Source organism: Haliaeetus albicilla, chromosome 26 (genome assembly GCF_947461875.1).
Source record: "Haliaeetus albicilla chromosome 26, bHalAlb1.1, whole genome shotgun sequence".
Taxonomy (NCBI): domain Eukaryota; kingdom Metazoa; phylum Chordata; class Aves; order Accipitriformes; family Accipitridae; genus Haliaeetus; species Haliaeetus albicilla.
In genome coordinates, this window is record NC_091508.1 from 17,913,048 (window position 1) to 17,936,105 (window position 23,058).

General features: G+C 39.3%; 1 protein-coding gene across 6 annotated transcripts in view; it reads right to left on the reverse strand.

Annotated features, from left to right (window-relative positions):
- The window catches only part of SETX (senataxin), a 38,432-nt gene that overhangs the window by 9,824 nt on the left and 5,550 nt on the right, over positions 1 to 23,058 (reverse strand). For 4 of the 6 annotated variants that reach the window (XM_069770770.1, XM_069770769.1, XM_069770771.1 and 1 more), the window contains 16 exons: positions 21,826 to 22,045; positions 21,407 to 21,526; positions 20,210 to 20,381; positions 18,623 to 18,713; positions 13,188 to 17,732; positions 12,221 to 12,320; positions 10,936 to 11,112; positions 10,052 to 10,281; positions 9,344 to 9,511; positions 8,623 to 8,779; positions 7,687 to 7,788; positions 7,088 to 7,203; positions 5,700 to 5,771; positions 4,626 to 4,775; positions 3,990 to 4,097; positions 2,937 to 3,124 (listed from right to left, as the gene is read on the reverse strand). In XM_069770770.1, the coding sequence (XP_069626871.1) occupies positions 2,937 to 3,124; positions 3,990 to 4,097; positions 4,626 to 4,775; positions 5,700 to 5,771; positions 7,088 to 7,203; positions 7,687 to 7,788; positions 8,623 to 8,779; positions 9,344 to 9,511; positions 10,052 to 10,281; positions 10,936 to 11,112; positions 12,221 to 12,320; positions 13,188 to 17,732; positions 18,623 to 18,713; positions 20,210 to 20,381; positions 21,407 to 21,526; positions 21,826 to 22,045 (6,716 nt within the window). Of the gene's footprint in view, positions 1 to 2,936; positions 3,125 to 3,989; positions 4,098 to 4,625; positions 4,776 to 5,699; positions 5,772 to 7,087; positions 7,204 to 7,686; positions 7,789 to 8,622; positions 8,780 to 9,343; positions 9,512 to 10,051; positions 10,282 to 10,935; positions 11,113 to 12,220; positions 12,321 to 13,187; positions 17,733 to 18,622; positions 18,714 to 20,209; positions 20,382 to 21,406; positions 21,527 to 21,825; positions 22,046 to 23,058 lie in introns of those variants that run through there. The other 2 variants (XM_069770772.1, XM_069770773.1) reach the window with 2 other exon arrangements.

The following is a 23,058-nucleotide window of genomic DNA, read 5'->3' on the forward strand; positions in this document are numbered from 1 at the left end:
GGGGCTTTAACTGCTTGGCTTGCTCAATTGTCCCATGTTTCACATTCGTGGAAAACCTGTGCAATAGTATCCATGGTCAAGTCCACCCCTTGATCACGAGCCCATCTATATGTTGCATCTCCTCCCTGATAGCCTGAGGTGTCACAGGCCCACTGAGCTACAAATAATTCACCCCTATGTTGCCAGTCCAGATCCACCTGAGCCACCTCAATCTTAGCAGCCTGATCCACCTGCTGGTTGTTTTGATGCTCTTCAATGGCCTAACTCTTAGGTACATGGGCATCTACATGACATACTTTTACAACCAGCTTCTCTGGCTGGGCAGCAGTACCTTGCCACAATAAAGCAGCCCAGATGGGTTTGCCTCTGTGCTCCCAGTTGCTCTGCTTCCATTGCTGCAACTACCCCCACGGGGCATTTTCCACCATCCATGAGTCAGTATAGAGACAGAACACTGGCCATTTTTCTTGATCAGCAATGTCCAAATCCAGCTGGATAGCTTTTACCTCTGCAAACTGGCTCGATTCACCTTCTCCTTCAGCAGTTTCTGTGACTTGTCGTATAGGACTCCATACAGCAGCCTTCCACTTCTGATGCTTTCCCACAATGCAACAAGACCCATCAATGAACAGGGCATATTTCTCATTTTCTGGCAGTTTATTATACAGTGGGATCTGCACGTGTCACCTCCTCCTCTGGTGATATTCCAAAATCTTTGCCTTCTGGCCAGTCCATGATCAATTCCAAAATTCCTGGGTGACTGGGATTTCATATTCGAGCCCATTCTGTGATCAGTGCGACCCACTTACACCATGTGGTATCAGTTGCACAACATGTAGAGGAGACCCTCCCTTTGAATATCCAGCCCAGCACCGGCAGTCGGGCTGCCAGGAGGAGCTGTGCTTCAGTATCAACCACTTCTGAGGCAGCTCAAACTCTCCTTCATATGCTGCCAGTGTCTCTTTTTCAGTTGGAATATAATGGGCCTTGGATCCTCTGTATCACCAACTCCAAAACCCCAGGGGTCAGCCTTGGGTCTCCCCGGGTGCCTTCTGCCAGGGACTCCAGGTGGGGCAATTCTCCCTGGCTGCAGTGTAGAGTACATTTTTGCCATTTTGTCCTGCCTGGACTGGCCCAAAGGCTACTGCATGAACAATCTCCCATTTAATTTGTTCAAAGGCTTATTGTTGTTCAGGGCCCCATTTGAACCTGTTTTTCTTCCAGGTCACTTGATAGAGAGGGCTTACAATCAGACTGTCATTTGGAATATGCATTTGGAATATCCAAAAACCCCCAACACCTAAGAAAGCTTGTGTTTCCTTTTTGCTAGTCATCAGAGACAGAGCTGCTATTTTGTTGATCACATCCATTGGGATCTGACAACAGCCATCTTGCCATTTTATTCCTAAAAGCTGGATCTCCTGTGCAGGTCCCTTGACCTTACTTCTTTTTAGGGCAAAACCAGCCTTCAGAAGGATTTGAACTATTTTCTTCCCTTTCTCAAAAACTTCTTCTGCTGTGTCGCCCCATACAATGATGTCAGTGTACTGCAGGTGTTCCAGAGCTTCACCCTGTTCCAGGGCAGTCTTGATCAGTCCACGGCAAATGGTAGGGCTGCATTTCCACCCCTGGGGCTGTCAATTCCAGGTGTACTGGACACCCCTCCAAGTGAAAGCAAACTGTGGCCAGCAGTCTGCTGCCAAAGGGATTGAGAAAAACACATTAGCGATATCAATTGTGGTGTACCACTTGGCTGCCTTTGACTCCAGTTTGTACTGAAGTTCTAGCTTATCCAGTACGGCAGCACTCAGTGGTGGCGTGACTTCATTCAGGCCACAATAGTCTACTGTTAGTCTCCATTCTCCACTAGATTTTCACACTGGCCATAGGGGACTATTAAAGGGCGAGCAAGTCTTGCTGATCACCCCTTGGCTCTCCAGTCGATGAATCAGCTTATGGATGGGAATCCGAGTCTTGATTTGTACAATTACCAATAAATTCCAAGAGCGGGTGCCCAAGGTATGGGAATGACAACAATGCCGCATAGAAATACCAGCTTAACCTCATGACTAGTGATGTAATCATAAGTCAACATTACGCAGTACAGCAAAATGATAGTCCTGATCCCTCTCCCACAGGTGATAAACATCACCACAGGGAATACATAGTGCATATAAGAATTTACATAACACCACCACATGAAAAAATAAACTAACATTGTGACCAGCGACTATTTAACTAATATAAGAAATGCATATAACAAATCTGTTTTAACATGCTCTGGTCAGATCTGTCACTACCTCAACCCTTCGTGCCCCATGCTGGGTGCCAAAAACAACTGTCATGGTTTAAGCCCGGCTGGCAACTAAGCACCACGCAGCCACTCGCTCACTCCCTGCCCTGCCCCGGTGGGATGGGAAGGAGAATCAGAAGAAAAAGTTAAAGCCTCATGGGTTGAGATAAGGACAGTTTAACAGGACAACACAAGGAAAGAAGAAACAATAATAACAATAATACTAATAAAAGAATATGTAAAACGAGTGATGCACAATGCAATTGCTCACCAGCCAGAACCTGATGCTCAGCCACTTCCCAAGCCACAATCCCTCCTCCCCCCAGCCAGCTCCCCCAGTTATATACTGAGCATGACATCATATGGTATCGAACATCCCCTTGGCTAGTTTGCATCAGCTGCCCCAGCTGTGCCCCCTCCCAGCTTCTTGTAAAAATTACCCCAGCCAAACCCAGGACACTTACATATCACAGCCAGCACTAACAAGAGACAGAATGCAAGTTTTCTCCCATTAAGCATCTTCCCCCCTTCCCTCCCTGCTCCCATCCTCCATAATTTTTAGACTCAAAAGAATATCCTGACATGAAAAGGTTTCTTTGAAATACCTCCTCCTGCTCAGAAAGGAGAACAGAGAGCTACTCACTTGTCAGTCTTTAGAGTCCTGCCATAAACGTAATTGGATGGGAAGAGGCAGATGTCAGGGTGCATCCTATACTGCACAGTCAGCTGCACAACTGGCAGGCTTCGTAAAACATTCTTCCGCACTTGCTCCTCCAGGTGTCTGTGCAGACGTGCCATCAAGGACTGATCGTAGCCATATTCCTGAGCTTTCTGCCAGTGGGAAAACATGAGATTGACTTCTGGGGAATTAGGTCCCAAATCACCGACAGGAATTTGCTTTTTGGACTTAAAACTACTTGGTGTTTTTCTTCTAAACTTCTAAATCACTGACAAAATGACAACTACTTGCACTTCAATATTCTATTTGTGTTAGTCTTATTATTTCAGTAAAGATCACCTGCATGTATCTGAATTTTTGTCAGTGTAGTCTTTAGCAAGACAACTTTCCACAACGTAGTAAAATTTTAAAAACATCAACAGTAATGAAAAGCAAGATCTTCCAGGTGGGATCTCGTTAAACAAGTACACAGCCTCCAGGTAATTTACCCTTCTAGAGAAGCCAGTTTTAAAACAGTCCTCCTTACTGTTGGATACAAGAAAGTGCTCCTATATGTTCATCCTTAGAACACATCTGTAGGGTGAAGAAGTCCCCATACAAACAGGTAGTCTTCATCCTCCATTCCTTAAGGAACGTGACACTGACTGAAGCTCACATAATGAAGTAACAGAGCCTGCCACAAGACAACATCTAACAAACCAAGTGCTAAGCTGCACTGAAGTTTGTATTGCCATAGTTATTCTTAATGGTGCATGAAATCAGTTCCAAGCTACACCAAGAAAGTCTACAGAGGTTGCACTCGCACATCTGTGTTAGCTTTATGCACACATATGAAGGCAGTATTGATACAGTCTCTGCATAACAGACCCCAAATTTGCAGGGCAAAAGTTATTATCTGAAAGACACCCTGATCTGACATTGAAGTGTCTTTTTTTTCCTTTTATACATTTCCTATAAATACTGTTCTGATATTATATCCACTATATAGCATGAAAAAAATACAGTTGGAACACTTACTACTGATTTTACAGTAGGAGGGAGCTGTCTGGGATCTCCAACAAGGACAAGTTTATTACAGCGATGGATCAGTGGAATCAGTGTTTCAACCTCACAGGACTGCCCTGCCTTTTGTATATGCAAACAGGACAAAAAAATGGAAGTTGTAAGCAAAGGAGTGGAGGGAAGTATGTTAAATTTCCTGTAACAGAGACAGAATAACTCAAATGCTTTTTAAGTCTTCTAAAAAAAAAAATTTAAAACAAGACAGAAAAAGAAGGATTTTTCCCTAATAAACAACTCCAAACAGATTTTTCTTTTATTATTAAATATGCAGAGCTCTCCAAACAGACACAAATATAACCCAACCATCTGGAAATCTCTACAGCAAGAGCCACACTTTAGCCATGATTTTTAAGTAAAAGCTGTCTGCCATTAAAGCACCAAACAAGTCAGAAAAAGCAGCAATGAAAAGTTATTTTTTCTTCTCATGGCTCTACATAGCAGGACAGGCTGGTTACCAGTTAAAAGGTGGGGATGGGGCACTCAACCCACAATATATTATACGAGCAGCCAAAAAATCACAAGTAGCCTAAGCAGAGAACAAGGCAGACCTTAGAAGTGGAACATGCTGTAGTTCTAAATAGCTTTACTGACCTCATCCACAATGACACAGCTGAAAGGATCAAGGCCTTGCCGCAAAAAAGCGGATTCCAGCAGACCTCCTCCGCTTGTGCTCAGCGTGCAGCAGATTATGTCGGACTCCAAGATGATATCTGCCTGTACTTTCTGCGAGTGCCTCCGAACCTTCAAGTACAACAGGACACCATGTCTCCTCTTCTCTTTTAGCTGTCTTGAACAGCCCTAGAGCAATTTTAACTGCCTGGACAATTCTAACTGCCAAACAGATCATGCATAATGCATCACCCCAATGAAACTATCTCCATTATTACAAATAAAAGTCACAAGTTGACTTAACTGAAGTGTTACTTTAAATTATAGATCAATGCCATTGAGATGGCAAACTGGAAAGAAGTATTCCATTATCTCTACACCTATGCAATCTAGACACACTAACCATGACCAAAGTTTAGTTTGCCATCACATTTGTAACTCCAAGCCTCCATGACCATTAAGGGTTAGCAAATACTCATTAAAGATGAACCTTCATTCATCTCACGGTTTGTGCTACTCAGCCTTAATTACTGGTTTTGCTATCAGTGCCTATTTCCACTTTCAGATCTATCTATCTCCATGCACAAAAAAATTCTTCCAGCTGTTGCTTTACTTAGAAACATTTAAAAGTACCTAAATTCCCATAGGACTCTAAGGGGCATGACAGTGGTGATGAAGATACATCCTAGAACATGGGGACAAGCACATTTCTATTACCTTCTTTGCCAAATATGCCACATTTCATTTAAAATTCACCCTTAACTCTAAGGGTGAATACTTCCACCCATTGGGTTTTGGGTTTTTTGGTTGGGAGGCGGGGGGACTGTTGTTGGTTTTGGGTTTTTTTTTTCCCCAATATGCAGCCAGAGTACACCTGGATTTCACACCAGGCTGTCCATGATTTACTCAGCTTATAACCTTTATCTACTTACCTTCTACTTTAGAAATATTCCCAGCCACATCAAAACCAAAGCTCCACCACAATTAAAGGATACCAAGTATATAAATACATTAGCTGAGGTTTATTAAAGAGCTGCCTTTAAGAGAAATTCCTACCTCCTTTAGTTGAGAAGCAAGCTGTTGTCTCTCCTTTGAAAGTCTGCCAATTTCATCATCTAACATTTGACTCTAGATGGGTTGGGAAAAAAATAAAGATAAACCACATATCAGGAATAATTAACACCACACATTTCCCATATACCTTTTCTCCTCCCATATCCTAATTCATTTCCTAAACATTTAGATTTGTTCAGACTGTCTTTTAATATAAAATGTGTCTGAAGAAGCTCATCAGTTTCTTTGAAAGTCATCACCATATTTAGAGTTTGCAACACACAGTACTACATCTTCCATTTCTGTGCAACTGGGAAAACTGTTTACCATCAGAAAGCTGTAATTTGAGCACAAATGCCAAATTTTTAAGACAAAAAAACTGGAAAACTTCCAAGTGCAACACATATCCCAAAATCTCAGATCACAAGGCATCTTACTATTTCCAGTGAAACAAAAACAGAGCTTTGAAGTATACAATCAAATTAAATCATTAAGATTTATAAATATGGTTACACTAAAAACTAACTGGTGACAGAACCAAATGAAGAGTACTGAACACTAGAGCAAGAAGTGGCATGATCAACCAGTTGAAAATACCAGTATAAATAAACAAAAAAATTCCTGATGTAAAGTTCTTCATTCCCTTTCATGGTGCTAACCAACGTTTCCATTCGTTGAAGGAGCTGATGAAGAGACAGTTACTGCTCAGAGACAGAAACATAGAATCATTTAGGTTGGAAAAGACCTTTAAGATCATCGAGTCCAACCGTCAACCACGCCCACTAAACCATGTCTTGAAGTGCCCTGTCTACACGTTTTTTGAATACCTCCAGGGATGGTGACACCACCACTTCCCTGGGCAGCCTGTTCCAATGCCTGACAACCCTTTCAGTAAACAAGTTTTTCCTAATATCCAATCTAAACCTCCCCTGGTGCAAATTGAGGCCACTTCCTCTTGTCCTATCACCAGTTACTTGATAGACGAGACCAGTACCCACTTCACTACAACCTCCTTTCAGGTAGTTGTAGAGAGCGATAAGGTCTCCCCTCAGCCTCCTTTTGTCCAGACTAAACAACCCCAGTTCCCTCAGCCGCTCCTCGTAAGACTTGTGCTCCAGGCCCTTCATCAGCTTTGCTGCCCTTCTCTGGACATGCTCCAGCACCTCGATGTCTTTCCTGTAGCGAGGGGCCCAAAAGTGAACACAGTACTCAAGGTGTGGCCTTACCAATGCCAAGTACAAGGGGACGATCACTTCCCTGCTCCTGCTGGCCACACTGTTTCTGATACAGGCCAGGAATAGAGATGACATTAAAAGGTAGAGTTCTTTACTCTTTGGATTCAGTTATGAACACAAAAAAGACAAATAGAATTAAAAATACTATTATCTTACCACCTCCCTCTTCTCACATCTGTACATAGCACGCTGACGAGACAGCATGTCCAGCTTTTGATCCAGAGCTGTTTTTTTCTTCTGAATATCCTGGTCATAGTCAGCTGGCTTTCGTTCTACAATAAAACAAAGGAAAATGTACAGGAGGAATAGAAAAACGATGTTACAATAACACTTGCTCTCAGTCATGTGTCTTAAGTTATTAAGAACAACTGGACAAACATTTTTTGTTGCATTTTCCCTTTTTCTGTTGAGGTCTTATCTTGTAAGACAAAGATAATGAGACTTGGTTCCAACTGTAGCTCTCAAATGCTGCATAGCCACATTGCTGGCTTTAACATGCATTTATTATAATTTCTTCAAAAAAAAACCCAACAAACAAGAAGTCATCTTGCTTATTTCTTTGCTTTTGCTTAGATTTTAGGCCATATGTAAGCTGACACTTTCCCATTAAGAGTGAGAAAAACAATGCTTTATGAAGCACTGTTGCAGAAAAACCTTTTACCAGATCTTCCTTCTTAAAGGACACATAGTCCCAAGTGTAAAACACCATCAAGCTCTTAAAGACTGAAGAAAAGTCTGATTTGCATGTTACTTACTCATTCTATGTTCAACTTGCTTATCCAGGCTAAATCCCCGGACTTCACTGTTGATTGCTTTTTCAGCACCAAGTCGCACTAATTTGATATCACCACAGTTTCCTGTTTACAAAATCAGAGTCAAAATATTTTTACATTGCTCCAATCATCTCTGCACTTTGGTACAAGAGAAAGAAAAAATTTAAACACCATGGATATCTGCTTTTCAGGGGTTTGCAACAATTTACTTGCACTTATCCAACAAAAAAATTCAGTAATTCCAAATTCTTAAAAAAAAAAAAGATGTTGCCTGTGTTTTAGGAGCAGTTAACAGTTAAGAACACTATTTTGAATTAACAGAACCACCCCTTATTCTCAGGCTTCTTTATCTAAAACTTACAGAATTCTTAAGTTAGAAAATTACTGAGTACCATCAGTAATGCAGCTGGCAAGTCAATATCAAATTGACATTTGGTTACAATGTGGATTTTTTTTTCCCCCCACCACAGACTAGATGTTTTGTTCAGAATTCATCTACTTTGTGTTAGTCACAAACTAGGAGGAGAAAAAAAACTGAGAGGCTCTGACAAGACAAAATTTTCATGAGTCTGTTTAGCATGATCAGCAAAGTCCAATTTCATTCAAAATCAAGGTAATAGCCTTGTGTTCAAATCTTTAAGTACTTATAAGCTGGTGAACTGAAACTAACAATATGAGGGAAGGGCCAATGTCTCTATAAAGACAAAAGTGCAATTTATTTAAAAAAAAAAACCATAATACACCTTTTAGAAAACCACATTAAAATTAACAACATTATGAGGATGTACCAGTCATGTTCTGCAAGAGAAAAAAGCTGCTTAGAGTAGCATGTAAGTATTATATGTGATCAACTGTTCCAGTTTCTCCTTTAGGTTTTGTCTATTTAACATATAAACAGAATTTTAAAATAAACCATACCCAAAGGCTCTTGTCTGTTTTGGCATTTTTCCTTAAATGCCACGATGATCTTTTTCATGAGTTCATCAACAGCAGCATTTGATGGTGCACAAACTAGAAAACGGTTTGGCTTGATCTTGGAATTTGTTTTTTGAGTTGTCTTCTCCTTCCTAATGTTCTGTAGATTAATTAACAATAAACCAAAACAGGCTCTTTAAATTGTTTTCATTTGTGATTTAAAAGCCAGGCTGTACACTCATCTTAATCCACATGCAGAGTATGGGGACTACTGCACTTGAATATCTCTTAAGGTATGTCTTACATTGAGTAAGAACCAACAAGTCAAATGTATTAATACTGTTTGCATAAGTTCCCTTCAACAATGATGTACTTGATGAATCTACCAGATGCTAATATGAAAATTATTAAATGGGACAGGCCAAATAACATTCTTTAATACATCAAAATATTAAGGTTTTTTTATGTAATAAGTGTTTATACTACAGATTGTGCGTGTTTTGTTGATTTTACTTTTTAAGTTCTGTAACTTCAGTGTTTTCCCAGATGCCCAAAAGGTATTACTTCCACCTTTACACCCTATGCAGTACAGATTTAATTCATTAAGTCAGCTTAATGAATTACACCCCCAGTAATTACCAATACTATACTTCCATTTAGTTTAAGCTATCATTGACTTCCATTGGGAAACCAAGCACATGGCAATCACATCACATTCACCTACTTCTCTCAAAACACGAGACAGAAGTCCAACAATAGTTTTTGATTTCCCTGTTCCAGGTGGACCATGGATGAGGCAGATCTTGGGAAGCCCTGGATGTTGCTTTACCATGGCATAAGCTGTCTCAATGGCTCTCTTTTGATCTTCATTGTATTCATTCATATCTGATGCCTGAAGGAACAGGCAGGGGAAAAAAATGATGACTGACTTAATGTTGATCAAACCTTCCATGTTCATTTTACGTATTTTCAGACTGTCCACTTCCCCCCCCCACCCCCGCTACGACTCAAAAACTTGAAGGGCATGGAAGCTTTGGATTCTAGGTTTGCTCTAGAGTCACACTCGATCCTGACTCAAAAGCTATAACAAAAGTTTCATTTATTCTACTCTATTTTGCATTACCTTTCCCATACTATGCCTTATTTCCTGAACAGACACCTCTCCAGTAAGGAAAAGAAACTGAAAGCTGCTTAAACTGCACTACTAGTACCTATGTCAACACAGCAGAAACACCTGAGCAAACTCAGACTCCTCTCCATCCACCCAATCAACCAACTCTGAAAAGCACAGTGCCTCAGTGCCTTTGAAAACTTGCCTGTTTGCACTTAGTCATTTCAAAAAACCAGCATGCAAAACCAGTTTTGCAAAATTCATGAGATCCAAATGCCCACTTTGTCATCCCTAACTATCATTTCTAGCTGCAGAACTTACAGCACTTTCTGAAGCTATGGGCAAATCTCTGGGACAGAAGTCATTGTAACTTGGATTTATGATGGGTTTAGCCAGGGGACTCCTGCTCAATAGTAGTAGGCCCTTGAATGTTCGGTCTGTGGTCACCAGGGATCCAACCACCACACACTTCACTTGCTTATTTATGAAGAATGACAAATTGCCTCGAGTTTTCACAGAAAGATGACAGATGGTATGCTGCTCCTTTTGTCCTGGGGCAGGGGGGAGGAAAAAAAAAACCACAAGTTGTTAATTCAAAGAATATCCAAATTGTTAACTGAAAGATATTCAAACAGGTCACTCATAGAATTCACCAGAACCAGGTGCTGCATTCTATTAGGGAGCCAACAACTAATTCTTGCAAAAAACCCGAACACCACCACCACCCCAAAAAAACCAAACTCAAACAAACCCCAATGCTCTGCAAAACATTTCAGATCACTGTTTTAATCAAGCAGCATTAATCCTGATACTTGGTAATCCTGTAATTCACAACTTCAGTTCCAGAAGATAGTGAAAATTCTAGTCAGTGAGACCACTGAAGTTCATGACACTTCCTATCTTGCAGCAATGCGCTCCTAAAGATGTATACAGAGTACTTATTCATCATTAGTGTCTGTTCTTACAAAAAGCATTAACATCTATATTGAAGGAAGTCCCTAGAAAAATGCATGGAAAGCAGGTCTGCAGCTTCAATTCCTGGCTTTTTATGAAGTTTCTAGCACGGAATAGACATGCCACAGTGGAAAAACAATCCCATTTCCTCTGGGGTAAGTGGTGTATTACAACTACCAACAGCCAGCTATGAAAAAGCATTTTATGGTACCAAGAAGAATCCCACTTTTATTTCAACCCCATTTACTTACTAGTTAAACAGCCAGATGCACGAGAAAATCGTGTCACAAGACCAACGTGATTCACTATATGGTTCTCCATCTCACTTTCTTCCCTAAAGGTGTCTTTTTTCTTTTGGACCACCAAAAAGATTAAGTCATCCTCCTTTGGATGAAGCTGCCTTGCCAAATCACTTTCTTGAAAATGAGCTACTCAAAATACATTTTAAAATTAGAACATTAAAAGGAAAATGGTTACAATTACTTTCTGTCTATAGAAGTACTACCATTAACATATTGCATATACTTCAGCAATACCCATCTGTTAACTTTTAAAGCTATTAAAAGCTATAGCAAAAGTCTATGAAGAGTTTTAACTCCATCCTGCATTCTTAAGCCTGAACATAGCACTGTATAAAAATAGAGCAAGTCAAGGACTATTTTATTTACCAAAAGAAGCTGAAACAAAATTCCAAATGAGATGGAAAGTATTCCAACAGCACTCAAATAACTTTTTGTACTGAACACTTAAGGCACAAATTCCCTGCAAAATACATACTTCTGTTAGATGCATTCTGTAAAAGAGCAAATTCCAAATCTTTTCTGCATTTAAAGCAAATAAAAAAAAAATTCAACCTGTAAGTGCTAGCTCTTTATAAGGCAGTTGCTGTGGTTTAATCCCAGCCAGCAACTAAGCACCACACAGCCACTCGCTCACTTCCCCCCTAGCCAGTGGGAAGGGGGAGAGAATCAGGAAAAAAAAGTAAAACTCATGGGTTGAGATAAAGACAGTTTAATAGGATAGAAAGGAGAAAATAATAATGGCAATAATAATAATAAAAGAATTGGAATATACAAAAACAAGTGATGCACAATGCAACTCATCACCACTCACTGACCGATGCCCAGTTAGTTCCCGAGCAACAATCCGCTCCCCACAGCCAATTCCCCCTAGTTTATATACTGGGCATGATGTCACATGGCATGGAATACCGCATTGGCCAGTCTGGGTCAGCTGTCCTGGCTGTGTCCCCCTCCCAACTTCTTGTGCCCCCTCCAGCCTTCTCGCTGGCTGGGCATGAAAACCTGAAAAATCCCTGCCTTAGTCTAAACAATACTTAGCAACAACTGAAAACATCAGTGTTATCAACATTCTTCTCATACTAAATCCAAGACATAACATTATACCAGCTACTAGAAAGAAAATTAACTCCATCCCAGCCAAAACCAGAACAGCGGTCTACTTGAAAATTAGAAGAGGGTTTTATTTAAAAAAAAAAAAAAAAAAAAAAGAAAAAGAAAATAAAACAACTCTTACCTGTAAAATCTGCTGTATTCAAGTCAGCACAGAAGTTCTGTAAGCAGAAGTAGTAACTCTTCTCTCTCACTCTCTGGTTTTCTATCCACTCTTGTGCCAGCTACATGTTGGAAAGTAAAAGCTAAATAAAAATACTTTGAAGGATTTAGTGTATCAGAAGAATAGCTTATCATGAATCAAAGGACAAACATGCTACGCAGAAATAAAAGAAAGCTAGCAGACTGTCAAGTACAAGACATCAAAGAGCCTTACCCGTTTCTTTTTTTAACATACACATACACATTACATATAAACACACAGGCCAAACGAAAGCACTTCCTCCCCACCCACCCCCCATTTAACGTACTTTCTTACAAAGCTCTTCAAAACAAATGTGGGTTCCCCCAATTGCATTTTCACCTTAAAATACCAGTATTATCCTGGTATTGATTTCATTTTCTACCTTATTTCTACGAGAGAAGTGATGCAATGACTGAACTTGAAAGCATACAGACTTTAATTGAAGGAACACTGCGTTTTCTCACTACTAAACTATTAAAGGTAAGCTGTTTGGAAAAAACACTTCTCAGATTAACCTACCCTCTCACATAAGTTCTCAATATAAATCAAAACATTACGTTCTTATCCTCTTTTTACAGACACTGTCATTTAAAGACCTCAGTTTCTTAAAGATTTCTGTTCTAAGCTTTATACACTATAAAAACAAACCACCTCCTTTCTTCCTCCTTTTGCAGGCTATTGTGGATGTGCACCCAGAAAAAAAAAAAAGCTTCACTGAGATGAACAACACTGACAGTCCCCAATCTTAAACATAACTGTCTAGATTATTTCCCCAAAATCATTCCCCTATTCAGAGCTTATCTGAATATTTCCCAAAGGTAAACAGAGAACATAAAACAGTTTTTAAACTCTTGGCAAAGTTTACTAGGGTTTATGAAAACAAACCAAGAGGCAGATAGCTACTTACTGTTTCAAAGGCATTTAGCATCATCAAGGGGAAAAATGTATTAAAATAGTCATTGTATCCCTGAAATTGGACAGGAACAGAGCCTGCTACAGACTGCAGGAGATCACTTGGAGGTCCGAACTGGCTGGAGTTTGCAAACATTTCATAAGTCCACTGTAGGACTTCATTAACAAAAATCCTATGATCACGCTGCTGAGCGCCAAGAAAGGAAGAATAATATGCTTCTCGGGCAGGCCTTCTGGAAATATTTGAAGCATTGTCGTTCTGTCTATTTTGTGACTGGAGAATGTTATTAGAAACACAGGTTTGAGGTACGTTACTGAAACTTGGAGACTTGCGTGTTTGATTTCCTATTGGTATAGCCTTTGCATTTGGTGGCCTGACCACCGGTTTCGCTGTATTCACTTTGCTTTTTGAAGCTGGCGGTAGCTTTTTAACATCTTCTAGATCCTTGCTGAAGGCTGCATTCCGTGAAGAACTTGCTGAGCTGAAAGTTTTGGTAGTGGAAGGCTTTCTTGTTTTAGAAGGCAGCGGGAGAGAAGGTTTAGCAAACAAGTGATCTGCTTCTGAGCTGGTGGCTGAATGCTTACTACAGTACTCTGCTGGTTTTTCCACTTTTTCAATACAGTCTTTGTATTCACATTTCACAACAGTCGAGGATTCATTCTCCTGAAGGTTTTCAGCAGTGTCCGTTTCCTCTGTTTTTTCACTACCTCTAGCAGTATCTTGAACACTTTCCTCCTCAGAACATAATTCCATATCCACAGGATCTAACTGAGTTAAAAATAAACCATCATCATCTTCACTGTTTTCATTTCGTTTACACCCATTTTCTCTTGAAGTTGTCTTCTCACACTCAGGCTGGACAATACAACCTCTTCCCGAAGGTTCATCTTTATCATCTCCAGCAAGTGCAGTGGAAGAGAGACGTGAATCCATAGGTACAGGAGGAACCATCATACTGTTATCCTCTGATTTTCTGTTTGAGTCTGAAGAACCAGGCATTTTAGAGACACAGGTGGCCTCCTCCACAGAGAGGCTTTCAAATTTTATCTCACTGGGAGAGGGACAAAGAGTCTCCTCCCTTTTTTTCTCTCTTTGGTTTTCAACCAATCTTTCAAGAGATACCAGTTCAAAACTTTTAGGCTTTTGTTTCATAGATCTTGCATCCACTTTGCTAACTTTTTTGTTTCTGTTGTCAGAACTTCCTGCAGGATTTTTCACTCTGACACTTTTCTGGGGCCTTGTCTGCCTAAAAAACTGAAGGTCTTGGCAGGCTAGCAATTTTTTATTATGCTTTACAGACAAACTCTGAGGAGCAATTAGTTTAATCTTCTGTTTCTGTACAACTCCAACTCTCCCTGCAGCTTTACCATGGCTGCGCAATTGAGTTATGCTCTCTAAAGAGCGCTGGGATAACTCAAACGCTTTGCGGGGTGCCTTTTTCAGACCAAGTTTTTCTACAGTTGACACTGGTGCAGGACGCTGTCGAACTTTCCTTGGAGGAACCACAGCAGGCATTGACCTGCCAGGTTGAGAATTTTTTGATGTATTTTGAAGTAGTTTATTTTGTGCTGTTTTAAGAGGAGGTTTTTTAGGACTTCTTTGAATAGTTCTTGCTACCTTAGATTTTGCTGTGTTCTTCCGTGGGCTCACGCTATTTTTCTTAAGGGCCAACTTTGAAGCTAATGAGATGTTAGATGTAGATGGTCTGGGTTCAGTCAATCTTGAGTCCAGGGTGAAGTCTTTAGCAACAGCGCCTTTGTCCGCAAAATTCTCCAGTTGATCTTTTGCATCTCCCTTACTAATAGATTCTTGCAATGTTGAATTCGTTACTTCTTTTGTATTATCAGCTTCTTTCTCCTGAGAAATATTTTCTACCTGTTTTTCTATCAAGTTTGCTTCTTCTTCCATGGCATCATCGCTTACATAATCCAGATCATAACCCCATTCATTTGTGTGATCGTTCAGTAAGCCATCTGAATTACTACTATCAACTGATGCTGAAACACATTCCTTATACTCTTGAGTTGCTTCTGTACTATACGCTTGAGTATCTTGCCAAACCGAAAAGACGTCAAATTCTGTTTCAAATTCAAAGTACTGAGACTCACAGTCTTCCAGTGACAAGCGACAGCTTGGAGTCTTTGATTCTGTTTTGCTATCACTATCAGAAATGCAGCTGGAAGTTGAAGGCTGCTTTTCAGGACACACATTTTCATTTGGTTTTTTTGTTTCCTCCTTGTCAGCCACACCTTTTTCTTCATCAGAAGAGTCTGAAATTATAATGACTTGATTGTCAAGGCAATCTGCATCACAGGGAGACTTGGTACTTTGGCTATCATTAGAAGATCTTACAGCACCTTTCACTTTCCTTTTAATATCACATACATTATGATGTACGGAGCTTCCTTGGCCTGAATCAAAGGGAAAATTGACACTTTTGGCATACGCAGCTAAAGATAATTTACCGAGTTCTCTATCAACCTGGGAGTCTGTTAAAGTATCATCTTCAGAAACCATCTTTGCAAAATCCTCCTCCTTCTTCCCCATTGAATTGTTTTCTCTCTTGAAATACTCTGAAAATTCAAACAACCTATCACTTGATTCACACTTCACTGACAGTGGCCTGATCTGAGAAGCAGGGTTGGATATATCCCTCTTGTTTTCAGAGCTAGATGGAACACGACCATTTGCTGAAGCTTTATCCATACAAAATGTCTTTGAAATTTGACCTTTAGAGTCATATTTAACCAAGTTATTTAAATGAGGCTGTTCCTGGTCTGAAGTTTGCATGTCAGCATCTTTCTTGAACACAGATTTCAACAATGAACCTGATTTTTCTTCAGTGGACACTTTTTTCAGCAAGGTGTCTCTAATCCCTGAAAGCAAAATACCATCATCTTCATTTTCCTGCATACCAGGTTCATTTTTAGAGGAGCTAGAGCAATCTAGTGGCGCTTCTTTTGATACCCGCTTAGTTGGAACTAGTCTGGATTGAAAAGCACTGTTGACACTTTTCTCCTGTGTACTTTCACAACTCCTTGGAGTACCAACAGAGATTTCATTTTCATGCACAGTATTCACTCCCCAATGTTTATGACAATCTTTGCTTGTACACAGATAGCCAGTGCAAAACTTAGGTCGCTCTACCTCTGCTTTCGAAGCACTTGCCGCTAAACTGCATTTTTTCAAGTCACATGTCTTCACTGGCTGTGATACTTTTGAGGGCCATTCAGTTTTCTGTACCATGTTTTTCAAATTCATGAGTCTATGCACATCTACTTTAAACTTTGAAGAGGAACTGGGAGACATACTGCTTTCCTTTACATCTGAGCTGTAAACATGTTCTGGAGAACCAATACAAGTTTGAGCAGCCAGATGCATTATTGTTCCCGGTCCTGCTTCACATTTGTTTTCCAACTCTCCGCCTCTTCTGGAATCTGAATATTGGGCATCTGGATTAAAGCACTGATTATCCAGATCACATTTCCCTGCCACAAGATCACTGTTCCTATTTCCCTGAACTTTCTCAGATACTTTTTCTGCCAAAGGGTTCTGTGGCCAAACATATTCCTGAGTTGTCAAGTCATTATGTTCCTTTTTAATATTCACCAAGAGGCCTTCTGTGGATGTCCAAGATCTTGAACTTTTAGATGCATCTCTACATTCCTCTTCCCAGGCACTCTTTCTTCTAGGGAGAAGGTTCTCTTGACCATCTTCACCTCCACCTTCCTTCAATATGACAGCAAATGGTGAACAAAGGTCATCTCCGCCATGTGCACTCTTCTCTTGCTTTATAGAAATGGCAGGCAAAGTTGTGGAGTTTGCATTGTTTCCTACAGGTGCAGAGGTATTCAATGCTCTGTCCTTTATACTTCTTATAACTTGCTTTAAACACATTTGTAATTCCTGGGTTTCCTGGATGTTCAGCTGCCAACCTAAAGATAGATTTCCTCGCAGAAGAAGATTGAGTTTGTCTAGGTATTGCTTGCAAAGAGCATGCTGCCCAATTTGATAGCCTTCTCTAAGAAGGCTGCGTATCAACTGCACACAGGAGTGCTGCACATAGTTAGAAGCTTGTAAAGATACTGCTGATGAACCTCTCACATAGTGTCCAGATACTTTTTCAGTGCACCGTGTAAATGCTATAGCTGGAAGCTTAGCACATCTCACCACTGCTTCCACCCATTCTTGGGAGCTAATCCACAGCAAATGCAGGCACTTTTTATTTCTGTGTAGTTCAATAATCGACACCAAGATCAGGAGAAAAAATTCAGAGATTTTGTCACACTGCTGGATTCTTTCATTGAGAATATGTTTGATTTCCGAGCAGAGGTAGTGAATGACCTCTACTATATATGCTACACCCAAGTCCTTGAGATCCATAAGCGACTGAACAAAAGGGATGAACCACAGAAATGTGCTGTCATGGACACGCATATCTCTGCCAATATCAGACTGAAGCACATTAGCCAGTGTTTGCATATCTTCATACATGTTGGGGCAGTAGTCTGGACAAATGGCAGTCTTCCATCCAGTATCCTGAAAATAAATTCACCACACCATCCTCATTACTCACATCTGCACAGTGTAATCTGCCAGGGTTTTTTTCTAGCCATAAAGGTTACTTTCTTTCAAATATATGTTCATCAAATGGTAACATCTCTTATATCCTAACATAAGTCAAAAGCTAAACTGCAAGAAACTGCAAAAAATAAAGATCAAACTAACACACATATAAGGAACTCATTTCCTAACATGTAACCTATATGTAACCTGTAAGTCTAAAGTAGTATTTCCTTTAAAAAATCACTGTGAAACCCTCCAAAGATATTATGCTGACACAATTTAACCTCAGATAATCAAATATATGTTTAAAGCCTTTAAAAGACATTTCATAAATTCAACAGACCAACATCAAGAGAAGAACACCTTCACAAATGTTTACTCTGCTTTATAACAAGAAAAAAATAGTGCCATTTTAGAGCAAAGTCTAACATTTGAAAGTATATCAAAGCATACCTCATTACTCCATACTCAATATATTGGTTTAGAATACTGAGAAACAGAAAGTAAAATACAAGAACATAATTGGCAACTTTAAAAAAAACTTAATTTAGAGTCTTCATTGAGGTACCAATGTTTGTTTCAATATTGATAGGAATTCTTGGGCTTTAATACCATCTCTGCCTAATTCACAAACATTCTTCTTTCCTCTTACAACCTGAAAGCACCAGCTAAACAAGAAGTGACCAGACTGCCTGCTATTTAAAGGCACACAATAGTGACATACATTATTTAATATTTTTTCTTTACATTACTAGTGGAAACATAGTATCTTCCCCTCTGTATTTTATATATGGTTTAAACTGACAGTGTCATTCAGTCATCAGAATTCAAAGAACAGGGAAATAATTTATTTTTTTTAATACCTTTTGAGGCTTTTCTGTGTTATAATTATACACAATCTGACTGCAAGTAACCATGTCATCATCGTAGTCTGACTCCGGTTCAGATTTTGTCCTAAAAAGAAATAAAAATCATTATAGACTCCACACAACTAACTTAAACTGTAAGAAAGCCAGCTGGCCAAGACACAGATCTCACTTTTCAGATGCTGACCATGTGACTATTAGAACTTGTCAGTGATAAAACATACCTACAAAAAGATAGCATATTTATAATTGTAGAGCTTGTTCTATCCTGCTCATAAGAGGTGGGGGAAGCGACTGCCTCAGGAAAAAGAGCTTTCTGCTAAGCCATGGATTTGACTACCTAGAACAAACACCCAGAAGAATTCCATTTTCTTTGAATTTTCTATGCATAAATGCAGTTCAATCATGACTACGTACTCATAAACTTCGTATGCAACTATTTGAACACAACATTCAAAGAGCTTGTTTAATCAAAGAAAATCTCCTTTAATATGCCTTCCTCAGCTATCTATAACATTCCATATATACGGATCTGTAGCTATTTATAACATTATAGACTATGCATGTGTAAAACCACTGAACATTTAAGACATTGCCACTCAATGTTGATTCAAAATACATCACGGGAAAACAGTAGACAACTGGTATGGTTATCCAGGTACTATTTTCCACCAACTTTTTAAAATTATGCACAATTTCAGTTTTCCAAAACAGGATGTGTCCCTGAAGTCTTGGGACCTGGATTCTTATAAAAATCCTCAAAAGGGACAGCATGCCAAAAGATGGAGTTCAAGTGTATGTAACAAAATTCTGTACCCATAGAAGCTATTTCTAGACTTCCTAGCAGTGTACTAACCAACCACTTCCGCACTGAATAAATACTTTACCTAATTAACTTTCTGTTCAATATTGCCAATGTTGTCACTCAGAAGCGATTCAAAAAATCCATTTTATCTTAGGATGTAACTATATGAAGACAAAACCTTTCAAAAGAGTATCTGATGCCTGCTATGTGTTCTAAAGCATTTCCTTTCAGCAGTTCACTATGTTATCCAGGCTATTAAAGGACAGTTGCATGATTCTCACATACAGCACCATTAAGTAAATCTAATCTTGAGAAATATTTAAGACTTAACCCAAGCTGAAAGTAAACTCAAATCAGTTGTCATCTGGAACTACAATAAAATCTAAAACTATGTCATCCATTGACAATTCAGGAATTCCCATAATTTTACCAAGAGTCTCAGACATGGCAATCTTCATTAAACTTAAGTGCAAGTTGGTTATAGCACTAAATGAGCACTAAACAGCAGCCTTCCTGATTCAGGAAAAAAATCCTGAAAAGCGTAACAGGCTTCATGATAGTCAGAAAGAAGTGAGCATGTGTTTTTTGGAAGAACCTCACAATTTTAGGGGACGTCCTTCATCTTTTCATTGCTCAAAGTTGGCAACATCTGATTTTCTTCCTTGCCATCTCCCCCCCAACGCAAGTTAAGGCAGTACTGACAAGAAAACCAAGACCAAGCTACCACGCTACCTGGTATTAAAATCATAAAACTGTTCTAGTCTCTTAATAAAACTGACCTCTTAAAGCTACTGCGTATATTTTTTATTTCATTGTTGTAGCTCACACTGTTGATAATGGTTTGAAAGGCTTGGACAGGATCAATAAGCTGACCCCATACTTTAGATCCGAGCTGATCCAAAATAACCATGAAACAATGCAGCGCTGGCCAGAAGGGGTCAGTAGAATCATCTGAAACATAATAGTAATATTGGGGAGAGTTGAAATGCAAGAGTCCTGTACATTCTTAGACTAAGCTGAAGTTGAAAGTAGTTGGTTTTCATCGATTTTTCTTAAACACCGATATAAAGATACGTATTCTAGTAAGTTGCAACTATACTTTTTAACCCAGAAAAAGGATTAAAAAAAAGACAAGCTCACTTATATGTACAGACACTGCACCCTATGCAGTCTTAAATCAACAGGAACCTGGATAACTATTACTAATATTCCCCAACTCTATGAAACTGGTTCTTCCACACCGATATTTGCAGATATGTTCTAAGAAGTGGGTACAACTTACATGGCTATGACAATTTGTACTTCAAATTTAAGCTAGAAGCAGTTGGTTTTCCTTCAAGTGTATTCTTGCTTCTTCATGTAAGATAATATCATACCCTCAATAAACATACTAAGCTTATAAAGATCTAGTCATTTAAGAGGCAGCCCTGGTCTTGAGCTCATGTGCCATTCCCAGGCTATGCCGTGGCACGTGGCCTCCAAGAATGGCGCAAGGGCTACTGATCTAAACTCTAAAGTCTAAATTTCCAGCTGCAAAAGGGGTTCCCTTAAATAGATGGACAGAAGAGTCATGTTTTAAGCAAGTTGTGGCAATTCAGAAGGTGTTTATTTTAGGACTCAGAATTCAAACTTCATGCCACAGTGAAATGCACATTCCCATACATTACCTGTACATTAAAGGAAAACAACATGGTAGAAATTATAGATTTGTCCTCTCAAAACCTCTAAGCCAGCCTTACGCAAAGCACTGCCATCCCTTCTCCACTTAAGAGTTTGTCTGAATGTCATTTTTCAGTAATTGTCAGTATTGCCCAAATATTGTGCAGTATTGGCCAACTTCCAGAAGAGAAATAAGCCTCAGTTAAAAATCACCTCAGCATTACACTACTAAGAATTTACTCAATTAAACAAGGAAGTTTGATAAAGATGAAAAATAGGCTATGAACTGTCTTAATCTCAGTATCAAAATTAGTTACCAGCTGTTTCTCTCTCCATGGTGTGAAGTATGGACTGCATGAAATCATTTTGTTTGTCTGGGCCCAGTAACAAGGAGTCCATAGCTTGTTCTTCCAACACTGTTAGCAACATACAAATCCCTACAAAAAAGAAAAAAAGCAACCTGTCCATATATTTGCAAAAATTTGTTCTGATTTTCACCAAATCAAGGATCATTTTCCAAATGTCAAATGTTACACTGGTAATGACCAAAGAGATGAGCAGCAACATGAAACTAGTTAAACACTACCTCACTACTGCAGTTGGGCAACATTCAATTCTCCCATCTGACATGCCCCAAAATAAACGGCAACTATGAAATAGTAGAGCTCTGCATTGAAAGAAGCGCTTACAAGATGAGAGAGACTACACATACAAATTCATTTCTGATCATACTCACCTAGCCAATAGTTCTTGTAGTTGGCAGTATCATATAAATGAGATGGCAGAAGGATGAGTTTACCCCTTTCAATCATTGAAAAGCTGTAAATATCTGGACTCTCAAAAAGACCCAACTCAATAACTTTGAACAAGCAAGTCAGCACTTCCTGTAAGTCATAGTAATCATCCCTGTCAACCTTCCCTAAATTCCTTGCTGTTAGGATAGCCCATCGACGAATCTAAGGATTGAAACAGAAAAGTTATATATTAATAAAAAGAACAAATAAAATCACAATGCTGTAAGATTAGGAATCACTGCTACTACAAATGGGACAAAAGTATATTTTTACTAAAGTAAGGTCTCATAATTGCAAGTAAGAGTTAATCTTTTTCCAAAATAACCTTAGAAACAGGCTTACTATACCCACGAGAAGATGTTGGTAACAAAGAAGTTAAAATTCAGGGTAATATATACAAATAAAACTCCTTGGGATTCGTGTGACAAGGGGTAGCATTTGATTTTGTACTTGCTTTATATTGTTTAAATGTTACTGACCAACATTTTCTAATTAGGTTAACTGTGTACTATAACAACAGATGTTAAGCTGTGCTCTCAGCACAGGACACTTGTCATTTCTTGCCTTGGTGGAATCATTCTCTGACCTACTGAGAAAACTTCAGAGTTTGAGCAAGTGTAAAGTACAATACTATTAAATCTTTTACTGTTTCTTAGGACAGCTTGAAATTTTGTACTCTGTGTTGGTGTTTAAGCCAGCCTGTCTTGTAAACAGTAGAGCCACAACCTGCCCATCAGCCACAGCAAATGTAACCTAACTCTCCAAAGCTGCATCAAATGAGGTGGGAAACGATGTTATGAACTCACATTCTCCTGATATAAACAAACAGCCCACCTGAGTTACAATTCAATACTCCTTTGAGACTCACACATCCAAATTCAATTTACAGATAAACACACCACACAGGGACTTTTCTAAGATCATGCAAAGAAATCACTCAATCTCCCTTCAGTATTAACATGGTGCATGAAACTAGGATTCACTGTTCCAACAGGCCCTCCCAATTGTAGCAGGGTGTATGTTCCCAAGTTCTCTCTATTATCACTATTTTTCAGTACTCTTCCCTATTACTGATACCAGTTTCACTTCTAGGATGTGTATGTGTAGTTTGAGGGAACAGCCTTCTTGCTGGATAATACACATCACCTTCAAAACAATGTAGAAAAGTAAGCACT